This window comes from Solanum verrucosum, unplaced genomic scaffold, assembly GCF_900185275.1.
Source record: "Solanum verrucosum unplaced genomic scaffold, falcon-dt-bn FXZP01000181.1, whole genome shotgun sequence".
NCBI classification, from domain to species: Eukaryota; Viridiplantae; Streptophyta; class Magnoliopsida; order Solanales; family Solanaceae; genus Solanum; species Solanum verrucosum.
Genome location: NW_026020407.1, coordinates 2,846,941 through 2,858,927, shown reverse-complemented (window position 1 = coordinate 2,858,927; position 11,987 = coordinate 2,846,941). Strand labels below are relative to the sequence as shown.

The following is an 11,987-nucleotide window of genomic DNA, read 5'->3' as shown; positions in this document are numbered from 1 at the left end:
ACATAATCATATAAAATTCACAATAGACTTAACTAAATCAAAACAAACTTACTATAAACAACTTAATCAAAATATAAAAAGAACATGAAACATTAATTTAAGATTACATTGTGAAATGTAAAAAGAAATACCTAAATGTGATGACAAGCAAATAGTGGAAGCAAATTAGTTGAACTACAAACTTACACAATGATAATTTTTTTTTTAGAAGAAGACTTTCTACTCTCTATTCTTATGATTTTTCTTCTTCTAATTTTCCCTCTTCTCTTCCCTTTTTTTTTTTTGGTTGTCCTTCCTTTGAAATGAAAGAAGAATGGATTTAGATGGTGAATATTAACATTCACTCTTCTTGAAAACTTAAGAGTCAATGCATGCATTGGACTCTTTGCCTTCTCAATGTGCCACCCAAGATGGCCAATAAAATTTCTTTTTTTTTTCTTTTTTTCTTTTTAAGACTAATTAAAAAGCCTTTTAGATGACCCATTTCTTTTATTCATTAATTGAATAATAGCTAAATGGGTCATCTGAAAATTTAAAATAGGCCCAAAATGTAGACCCATTTGATCAAGACCCAAAAATTAAAAGAAAATCAGTTTACTAACACAAAATCCAAACATCTAAACTATTTTGAAGATCAAACACAACAAATAAGGCAGAAAATAAAAATAAAAAAACAAAACAAAATTCAAAAAATAAAATGCAAACAAAACTTTCAACATGATATAACTTAAAGAACACTAACAAAACAATACAAATCCAACACCAAAACAACTAATATGGTTAAAAAAATGTGATAATGACGGATTTGGATAGAGGATGAGAGGGGGGGGGGGGGGAAGATTGACATAAATTTTTGGGTGAATGGGGGTCGCCGAAAAACTTCGCCGAAATTTATTTTGACGGATTTTGGACATAAAATTTATATCAAAGGATAGACCTTGAAGAGCTCTACACATTTATGTAAATGGTATAGAATGGGGATGATTGAAACTTCATAAATCTAAAGAAAAAAGTGAAGATTTGTGTTTGGTTTTTCTTAGATCTATGAAGTTTGGATATGGATAAGGATGAATGGTTTACGGATTTGTGTAGAGGAGGGTGAAAGGAAGAAATGGTAAAACTTTTGGAGATTTTTCTGGCCAAGGGATGTGGCCGCCGGCAACAGTGGAGAATGTATTCATGAGTCTATTTTGTCATCATGAGATCTTTCGTATCATGAACCAGAACTCTTGAATTCATAATTCACATTCAAGAGAGGGTTAAGAGTAGAGTTCAAGAAAGTCTTTGAGTTCAATTGTGAATCCTTTGAGATCCACCATCAATTTGAGTTAAGTTTTGAGAAGTAAGTATGAGAATGAGAAGAGTCGTATACGTGAGTTCCTTATTGATATTTTGACCCTTGAGTCAAGTCGTTCATGCCCATAACTTCCGCATGAACTCCATCAGTATAGTATCTTTGAAAGGACTATATCTTCAAGTTCTAAGTCTTGAGTATCGAGTTCCTAACCCTTCCGAGATTATAATCCTAATCATGGGACTATTACCTATTACCCATGAAGGCCATGAGTTGAGTTGTTCATGCCCATAATTCCGCATGAACATTATAAGTCGAACAATCTTGAGATGAGAAGTATCTTTGAGTCCTTGAGTTGAGTAGTTCATGCTCATAATTCCGCATGAACTTTGAGTTGAGCATTCTTGAAATGAGTAGTATCATTGAAGTTCTTGAGTTCCAAGTATTTGAGTTCTATCTATGGTTATTGAAAACCTTGCATTGAATCGTTCATGTCCATAATTTGACATGAACCATACTTTAAGAAGTCCCTTACAAACGTTTTAACTTTGTTTTAAGACTTGAGCAATGAATTGAGTAAGAGTAAAAGTGAAGTTCAGTTTCTTCAAAAGATTATATGGGAACTAAGTATTCCCAAAGTGACAATGTTTTCACATTTAAACAAGAAAAAGAAACCTTGATTTCCAAAGAGTCTTTGAGCTAGTTTTCAGAAAAGAGTAAACGCTTTCACAATTAAGCAAGAGAGGGAACGTTGATTTTTCCAAGATAGCCTTTGAGCTAAGTTTTTGAACACTAATCTCAAATCACAGAAGAAGTATGTTTTTAAACATAAAGAGCTAATATAATGTATATTTTGGGAGTATTATTGAGCACCGATGTGGGGATGCGAGTTTCATATTAACTCAAGTCTCCATGAAAACCATGTAGCCATAATGGGTAGAAAAGGGTCATACTTTTTAGATCAATCCTTTTCACATAGACTAGTGGATCCACTTAGTAGTTCAGGTCCTATACCACGACAAGGTATAGGATGTCCCGGGCAGCGTGGGGCTAATAACGCTGTATCATCACTATAGTTCTTAAGTGATGGTTGTCGATTAGAGAAACTCCCACAACAGTAATTGCATGGTTCCTCAAGGGGTTCTGCTTAGTATGAATGGGGGTATGAGACTTCATTCATGCATTGCACAAGTAGATTTTGAGAGGGAGCATGGTATGTTTTTATGATATTTTGATTATGAGTTAACATCATGTTTTGGACAGCTTTCCTTTTCTTTATATTGCACTTGTTTTAAACTGCTTTATAATGAAATGAGTTTAGTTAAGTATTCATGAGTTAAGTATCTAGAGTTGAGTATTTCAAGTCGAGTATCATATCTTTGAAGTTGAGTATCTAATCTTTGAGTCGAGGATCATATCTTTGAAGTCGAGTATCTTATCCTTGAGTACTTTTGAGTTGAATAAGTTTGAGTAATTTTGAATATCCTTGAGTATTCCTTGAGTTGAGTAAGTTTGAGAAGAGGTAAGTGTGTTTCCTTTTTATCAAGTTTCAAGCTTATGTTTATGCTTTAGAATTCCTCTTACATGCTCGTACATTCCACGTACTAATCCATTTGGCCTGCATCTTCTCATGATGCAGACACAGGTATTCAGGATCATCAACAGGAGCTTCGCTGATACATCCGGAAGTTTGAGTTAGCTATGGTGAGCCTCCTTGTTTTTAGAGGATTTCATTTACTTTTCAGTTTAGTCAGGATGTCGTGGGTCTTGTCCCGACTTCCATCTTTATCAGTTAGAGGCTTCATAGATAGTCAGTATAGTTGAGAAGTCTGTATTATTCATTTATTTTATTAAATGTTTTAAAGGCTTAAGTTGGCAAGCATCAATATCACGATTTATCTCTTTTTCCATGTTTATAGCCTTTTTTACATGATTACATCCTTGCCTTGACCTTGAGCCCTTATATCTACAAAACACAATAAATCATTATATATGGACATAAAAAGGCATTAAGGACACTAATTGATAAATTTAAAAGGCCTCAAATGAGCTAAAATCTCAGACTCATCATGAGTCAGAGAAACCTTAATTCGAGGCAACATCATTGAACTAAGTTCTTGCAGGACTAAAACCTCTCAATTCTCTACCATCCGAGCAACGCAAATCTAATAGTGGACATCTTAATCTGGAAGACAGTGTGTATGAGTAGTCTAGCCTTCCTACTGTGGAGAGATATTTGCCTTTAGACATTCAGTGTTTAGCCAATAGTATGATTTTATTGGATATTTCAAATTCTAGGAGAGTGTAAGCCGATGTGGGAGTTCAGTCTTCCTTGTTGGAGCGGATTCGGGGTTGGTAGTTCGAGGATGAGGCCTTGGTTGCCTTTCGAGATCGAGTGTTAGGAGGTGATGCCAGACATACTACCTTATATTCAAATGGGGTTTTGAGATTTGGTTGTCGTATCTGTGTTATGATAGTTGTGGATTCGATTTAGTTGGTCCTTCGTGATGCCCATGACTCCAGATATTCTATCTATCCGGGCACCATAAAGATGTATTGTGATTTGAGGAAGCTTTATTGGTGGAGCGGTATGAATAGATATATTGCAAACTATGTGTCCCGTTGCATGTGTTGCTATTAGGTGAAGACCGAGCATTTGTGGCCTGGTGATAAGTTTCAGAGATCACCATTCCAGAGTGGAAGTGGGATCAGATCACCATGAACTTGTTGTGGGTTTTCTCGAACTTCTAGAGGTGTTGACGTATATGGGTAATCGTGGATCAATTGACAAAGTTAGAACACTTCATTCCCGTTCACTCTTCATTCAGTACTAAGAGGTTAGCTCGTATCTATATTTGAGACATGGTTCCTCTTCATGGTGCTCCACTATTAGTTATAAATTCAAGGTCTGAACATCTAATCTTCAGCCGCAGTCCGTGATTCGGCCTCATTATCCTCTATGGAGTTGATATCTATCATCTTGCTCTTGGGTACTTAGAGGCGTATCGGTGGTTCGACGTCCGAGCTACGTCCTCTATGGTTTCTTTGGGAGATATATTTGTAGTTTGAGGTCCGGCCTATGCACCATTTGGCTCTGGACTCACCATGACCTATTCTTAGTAGTAATAGGTATTCTGTGTACCCATCGGGCTTATGAAGTCCTTTCAGGTTGTCACACCACTTCATTTTTTTCAATAGTTAAGGATGTGATGGGTTTTTTTTAAAAATAAAGTAAAAGATTTTTTTTTTATAGAGTTGCCACTTGGAATTGAGTTTTTTAGGTGTTCCAAGTCACCTGGTAAATCCTAATTTAAAAGGAAATAACTCTTTATTTTTTAGTCTACGAAACTAAGATAGGGTAAGGAATTCTATTGACCGGGGGGAAGGTGTGAGGAACCCCCCGAGTCCCGTGGTTCTAGCACGGTAGCTTTATTAACTCATGTTTGGCTAAAAATAATTTTTTGGATAAAAAAGTAAATTCGTGTTAGTTGCTAATTTTTTTTAAAAAAAATAATTGTCCTAGGAGCGTAACCGTACACAAGACCTCCTTTTTTAGAAAAAATACACACCAAGGATCGTAATCGAACACATGGTGATATTTTATTTTTATTTTTTTAAAGAAAAGATTGATAATTAATGACTCAAATTTTATTTAATAATAAAAAAATTAATGAATAAATGAACTTGTTGCAACATATAGAAATGAAAATGATCTTTATTTTTATTTATTTTTTGCAAATTGCTAATTAACATTTTTTTTTCTAAAAAATAAATAAAACAAATATATATATTAAGTATCACTACTTGACAATAACAACAAAAGAAAAAAAGTATATTTTAAAAAAAATAATAGAATAATGACTATGCCCCCTTTAAAGCAAGTAGTGATATACTAATTTTTTTTTCTATTGATACAATTTCAGAAATAACCATTTTAGTGAAATTTTCAGTTTTGCACAAAATTGGCACATATTGCAATTATAGCCAGTTTTATCTAATAGTTAAATTACTAACCAAAAGTAGCCGATTTTGCATTTTTTGTTTCTATAACTCATTCCATATATTTATTTAAGAGAGAAAAAAATTTCTATATATTCTTTTTTTAAAATAGGATTTCAAAATGACCAAATTTATATTTTTTTTGCAAAAATGACCAATTTTGTGTTTTGTTTTTGCAAAAACAACATTTTTTTTTCCTTTAGTGACCAGAAACAAAAAAAAAATGACTTTGAGATTGTTATTTTTTTCTTTAGCAAAGCATGAGCTTACTTATCAATCCTACGATGAGGTAAAATTAAACTAAACACCATATTAGTAATAAACATATGTGTACATAATAATAAAACATAATCATATAAAATTCACAATAGACTTAACTAAATCAAAACAAACTTACTATAAACAACTTAATCAAAATATAAAAAGAACATGAAACATTAATTTAAGATTACATTGTGAAATGTAAAAAGAAATACCTAAATGTGATGACAAGCAAATAGTGGAAGCAAATTAGTTGAACTACAAACTTACACAATGATAATTTTTTTTTTAGAAGAAGACTTTCTACTCTCTATTCTTATGATTTTTTCTTCTTCTAATTTTCCCTCTTCTCTTCCCTTTTTTTTTTTTGGTTGTCCTTCCTTTGAAATGAAAGAAGAATGGATTTAGATGGTGAATATTAACATTCACTCTTCTTGAAAACTTAAGAGTCAATGCATGCATTGGACTCTTTGCCTTCTCAATGTGCCACCCAAGATGGCCAATAAAATTTCTTTTTTTTTCTTTTTTCTTTTTAAGACTAATTAAAAAGCCTTTTAGATGACCCATTTCTTTTATTCATTAATTGAATAATAGCTAAATGGGTCATCTGAAAATTTAAAATAGGCCCAAAATGTAGACCCATTTGATCAAGACCCAAAAATTAAAAGAAAATCAGTTTACTAACACAAAATCCAAACATCTAAACTATTTTGAAGATCAAACACAACAAATAAGGCAGAAAATAAAAATAAAAAAACAAAACAAAATTCAAAAAATAAAATGCAAACAAAACTTTCAACATGATATAACTTAAAGAACACTAACAAAACAATACAAATCCAACACCAAAACAACTAATATGGTTAAAAAAATGTGATAATGACGGATTTGGATAGAGGATGAGAGGGGGGGGGGGGGAAGATTGACATAAATTTTTGGGTGAATGGGGGTCGCCGAAAAACTTCGCCGAAATTTATTTTGACGGATTTTGGACATAAAATTTATATCAAAGGATAGACCTTGAAGAGCTCTACACATTTATGTAAATGGTATAGAATGGGGATGATTGAAACTTCATAAATCTAAAGAAAAAAGTGAAGATTTGTGTTTGGTTTTTCTTAGATCTATGAAGTTTGGATATGGATAAGGATGAATGGTTTACGGATTTGTGTAGAGGAGGGTGAAAGGAAGAAATGGTAAAACTTTTGGAGATTTTTCTGGCCAAGGGATGTGGCCGCCGGCAACAGTGGAGAATGTATTCATGAGTCTATTTTGTCATCATGAGATCTTTCGTATCATGAACCAGAACTCTTGAATTCATAATTCACATTCAAGAGAGGGTTAAGAGTAGAGTTCAAGAAAGTCTTTGAGTTCAATTGTGAATCCTTTGAGATCCACCATCAATTTGAGTTAAGTTTTGAGAAGTAAGTATGAGAATGAGAAGAGTCGTATACGTGAGTTCCTTATTGATATTTTGACCCTTGAGTCAAGTCGTTCATGCCCATAACTTCCGCATGAACTCCATCAGTATAGTATCTTTGAAAGGACTATATCTTCAAGTTCTAAGTCTTGAGTATCGAGTTCCTAACCCTTCCGAGATTATAATCCTAATCATGGGACTATTACCTATTACCCATGAAGGCCATGAGTTGAGTTGTTCATGCCCATAATTCCGCATGAACATTATAAGTCGAACAATCTTGAGATGAGAAGTATCTTTGAGTCCTTGAGTTGAGTAGTTCATGCTCATAATTCCGCATGAACTTTGAGTTGAGCATTCTTGAAATGAGTAGTATCATTGAAGTTCTTGAGTTCCAAGTATTTGAGTTCTATCTATGGTTATTGAAAACCTTGCATTGAATCGTTCATGTCCATAATTTGACATGAACCATACTTTAAGAAGTCCCTTACAAACGTTTTAACTTTGTTTTAAGACTTGAGCAATGAATTGAGTAAGAGTAAAAGTGAAGTTCAGTTTCTTCAAAAGATTATATGGGAACTAAGTATTCCCAAAGTGACAATGTTTTCACATTTAAACAAGAAAAAGAAACCTTGATTTCCAAAGAGTCTTTGAGCTAGTTTTCAGAAAAGAGTAAACGCTTTCACAATTAAGCAAGAGAGGGAACGTTGATTTTTCCAAGATAGCCTTTGAGCTAAGTTTTTGAACACTAATCTCAAATCACAGAAGAAGTATGTTTTTAAACATAAAGAGCTAATATAATGTATATTTTGGGAGTATTATTGAGCACCGATGTGGGGATGCGAGTTTCATATTAACTCAAGTCTCCATGAAAACCATGTAGCCATAATGGGTAGAAAAGGGTCATACTTTTTAGATCAATCCTTTTCACATAGACTAGTGGATCCACTTAGTAGTTCAGGTCCTATACCACGACAAGGTATAGGATGTCCCGGGCAGCGTGGGGCTAATAACGCTGTATCATCACTATAGTTCTTAAGTGATGGTTGTCGATTAGAGAAACTCCCACAACAGTAATTGCATGGTTCCTCAAGGGGTTCTGCTTAGTATGAATGGGGGTATGAGACTTCATTCATGCATTGCACAAGTAGATTTTGAGAGGGAGCATGGTATGTTTTTATGATATTTTGATTATGAGTTAACATCATGTTTTGGACAGCTTTCCTTTTCTTTATATTGCACTTGTTTTAAACTGCTTTATAATGAAATGAGTTTAGTTAAGTATTCATGAGTTAAGTATCTAGAGTTGAGTATTTCAAGTCGAGTATCATATCTTTGAAGTTGAGTATCTAATCTTTGAGTCGAGGATCATATCTTTGAAGTCGAGTATCTTATCCTTGAGTACTTTTGAGTTGAATAAGTTTGAGTAATTTTGAATATCCTTGAGTATTCCTTGAGTTGAGTAAGTTTGAGAAGAGGTAAGTGTGTTTCCTTTTTATCAAGTTTCAAGCTTATGTTTATGCTTTAGAATTCCTCTTACATGCTCGTACATTCCACGTACTAATCCATTTGGCCTGCATCTTCTCATGATGCAGACACAGGTATTCAGGATCATCAACAGGAGCTTCGCTGATACATCCGGAAGTTTGAGTTAGCTATGGTGAGCCTCCTTGTTTTTAGAGGATTTCATTTACTTTTCAGTTTAGTCAGGATGTCGTGGGTCTTGTCCCGACTTCCATCTTTATCAGTTAGAGGCTTCATAGATAGTCAGTATAGTTGAGAAGTCTGTATTATTCATTTATTTTATTAAATGTTTTAAAGGCTTAAGTTGCCTATTTTATAGCGAGTTGAATATTATTTTTATATTCAAAGTTTTTCATTTGAGTTAAAGTTTTGTATTTCAGTTTCATGAATTTTGTTCAATTTTTAAGCTTTTGCAAGCTTGAGTTAGTCTTCCGCTTGTAGTCAACAAGGATGAGGGTTCACTTGGGGACCAACAATGGTCTTCAAGTGCTGGCCAAGTCTAGGGTGTAGGCTCGAGTCGTGACATGAATGCTATTGAAAGTCATTTCAATCCATTGAGAGAAATTTTCAATCTTTTTGTGCTGCCCCATTTTTAAAAAACACCAACAGTGGTATCAAGATCTTCATTAATCTTAAGGGATCTGTGAAATCTTCCAAAGAACTACCATACATTTTTAACCCGTAAGGGCTACCTTTTTAACCCATCAGGGCTACCTATTTTAACCTATCAAGGCTACCTTTTCAACCGGTGCTTTTTTCAATGCACAGGCTTTTCTAAATCATTTTTTAAACCAAAATAATGGCAAGCAACAATCTCTCTTTGAATGCCTCAAAAATTTTCACTGGGGAAAACTATCAGATTTGGTCAGTGAAAATGAAATCATATCTTGAAGCCTATGATCTGTGGGAAGTTGTAATGGAAGATGTACCCTTACAACCTGCAAATCCTACCCTTGCTCAAATTAAATCTCATTCGGATGACAAAATAAAAAAATCCAAAGCCAAAACTGTAATTCAAAATTCAGTTGTGGATTCGATCTTTTCTAAAATCATTGCTTGTGAGACGGCAAAAGAAGCTTGGGAAAAATTACAAAAAAAATATCAAGGAAGTGTTCGAGTTAGGCAAATGCAAGTTTTGAATTTGGAAAGACATTTTGAATCTCTTAGGATGCAAGAGGATGAAACTATTGTTAAGTATTGTGACAAGATTTCTTTTATTGGTAATAAAATCAGGTTGCTTGGCGAGGATTTCAAAGATGACAGAATAGTAGAAAATTTTTTTGTGACAATTCCAGAGAGATTCAAATCTAAAATTTCATCTCTGGAAGAGTCTAAAGATCTCTCTACTATTTTTATTGAAGAACTAATAAGTGTTCTTCAAGCACATGAGCAGAGAAGAGCCTTCAGGCAAGATAATGTTATTGAGGGTGCCTTTTATGCACAAAACAGAAAACAAAAAGGTAATTATCCTCTTTGCAAATACTGCAAAACAAAAACACACTTGGAAATTTTTTGTTGGTGGAGACGTGATGCAATATGTGGAAATTGCAAACAAGCCGGTCATGTTACAAAAGTATGCAAGCTGAAGAACAATCTTCAAGCACAAGTTGTAGAAGCAAAAATCGAGGAGGAGCAACTTTTTTAAATTGCAGTATTTAAAGCAAAGGAGGAGAGTTGAAGTTTGCTTTTAGTTACTGCTGTTGTTTTTAGCAAAATAAGTTAATTAGTTTAAGATGAATTTGAATTTTGAATTTTAGTTAGGTTGTTTGAATTATTGAGATATTTTAGGTTGTTTAAATTTTAAATTATGCAGATTATGTGTTTTATATTGGCTATTTAAAGCCCCTCAATGCTTAATAAAATTATTGAAAACTATTGAAAGTCATTTCAATCCATTGAGAGAAATTTTCAATCTTTTTGTGCTGCCCCATTTTTAAAAAACACCAACACTATGTTCATGCACCTAGCGATTTCAGAAAAGGGTGGGGTGTTGGCTAGTTTTGAGCTCAAGCCCATATTTATAGGGGAAATCAATGCTAAACTATTTGAGGATGAAGATTTGAATAAGATGAGGAACACAGTGATATTTGTGGAGACTACTAATGCTACATTGAACACAAGTGAAGTGATCAATCTTAGAGGGATAATTTTTGTTACCCGGGTTGATGACTTGATCCTGAAAGTGTTGAAGAGTATTTTGGTTTGCTGTATTCGATCTATCAGGGTGTAACCAAAATGTATTGGGACCATAGGAAGCTTTATTGATGGTGCATAATTAAAAGAGACATTGTTGAGCATGTGTCTAAGTGTAAAAAATTTGAACAGGTGAAGTATGAGCACTATTGTCATGCATGTTTACAATAAAAGATGTTCATTTATGAATGGAAGTGAGAAAAAATAGCCAAGGACTTCGTGGGGGGTCTTCCCAAAACCATGGGAAAGTATGTCCTATCTAGGTTATTGTTGATAAGTTGACTAAATCAGCCCATTTCCTTCCGGTTAAGTTTGATTATAAATCTCACCAATTTTCTACGATCTATGTCAAGGAGATAGTAAGGTTGCATGGGGTGCCGACTTCTATCATCTCAAACAAAGGCACTCAGTTTACTTCTAAGTTCTAGGTTAAGTTACATGAAGTGTTAGGCACTCAACTCACATTTAGCATAACCTTTCATCCCATATGGATGCTCAGTCGGAGAGGATGATTCAAGTGCTAGAGGATATGTTGAGAGCATGTGTGATTTACTTTGGACTTCCTTCGGATCAATTGTCGCTTTTGTGTGAGTTCACCTATATCAACAATTATCACTCAAACAAAGATATGGTTCATTCAAGGCACTCTATGAGAGGGGATATAGATCTCCCATAGGGTGGTTTGAGACATGTGGTATGAAGCCTTAAGGTATGTAGACCGTAAGGTAAGAGATATGACATTCCAAGCTGGTGAATAGGTGTTATTGAAAGTGTCACAAATGTACAAAGTGGTGAGGCTTGGAAAGAAAGGTAAGTTTAGCCCTTGTTACATTGTTCCATTTGAGATTTTTGATAGTGTGGGGCTAGTGGCTTACCATCTAGCATTGCTGCCCAAATTGTTTGGAGTTTATCCAGTCTTTCATGTGCCCATGTTGAAGATGTATCACGGGAATGGAGATTATATTATTTTGTGGGACTCAATAGTGTTACACAAGGATTTGTAGTATAAAGAGGGTTTGTTTTCTATTCTTGGCTGGGATGTTCAAAAGTTCAACAAAGGAAATAAAATCAGCTAAGATTCAATGGAGGCATCGTCCGGTGGAGGAAGCTACTTGGTAAACCTAGTTGGACTGCGGTGCAAGTACCCTCACTTATTTGAAGATTCAGTTGTACTTTCTTCTTAGCTTAACCTAGTTTTCTTGTTTGATCTCTCGGGGATGAGCGATAGGTAAATTGGTATCTATTGTAACGATCCCTTTCGGTCGTTATAGGTAATCCTTTGGTGATAAAATTTGG

At 34.2% G+C, this 11,987-nt stretch overlaps 1 protein-coding gene across 1 annotated transcript; it reads left to right on the top strand.

Moving 5' to 3' along the window:
- Positions 1-9,297: 9,297 nt before the first annotated feature.
- On the top strand, positions 9,298-10,143 carry LOC125840568 (uncharacterized). Its single transcript, XM_049519538.1, has one exon. It carries the CDS (start codon positions 9,298-9,300, stop codon positions 10,141-10,143), a length of 846 nt encoding a protein of 281 aa, XP_049375495.1.
- Positions 10,144-11,987: the final 1,844 nt, after the last annotated feature.

What these genes read in the sequence shown, in the direction of transcription:
- LOC125840568 (XM_049519538.1), top strand. Translation starts at nt 9,298, where the DNA reads ATGGCAAGCAACAATCTCTCTTTGAATGCCTCAAAAATTTTCACTGGG.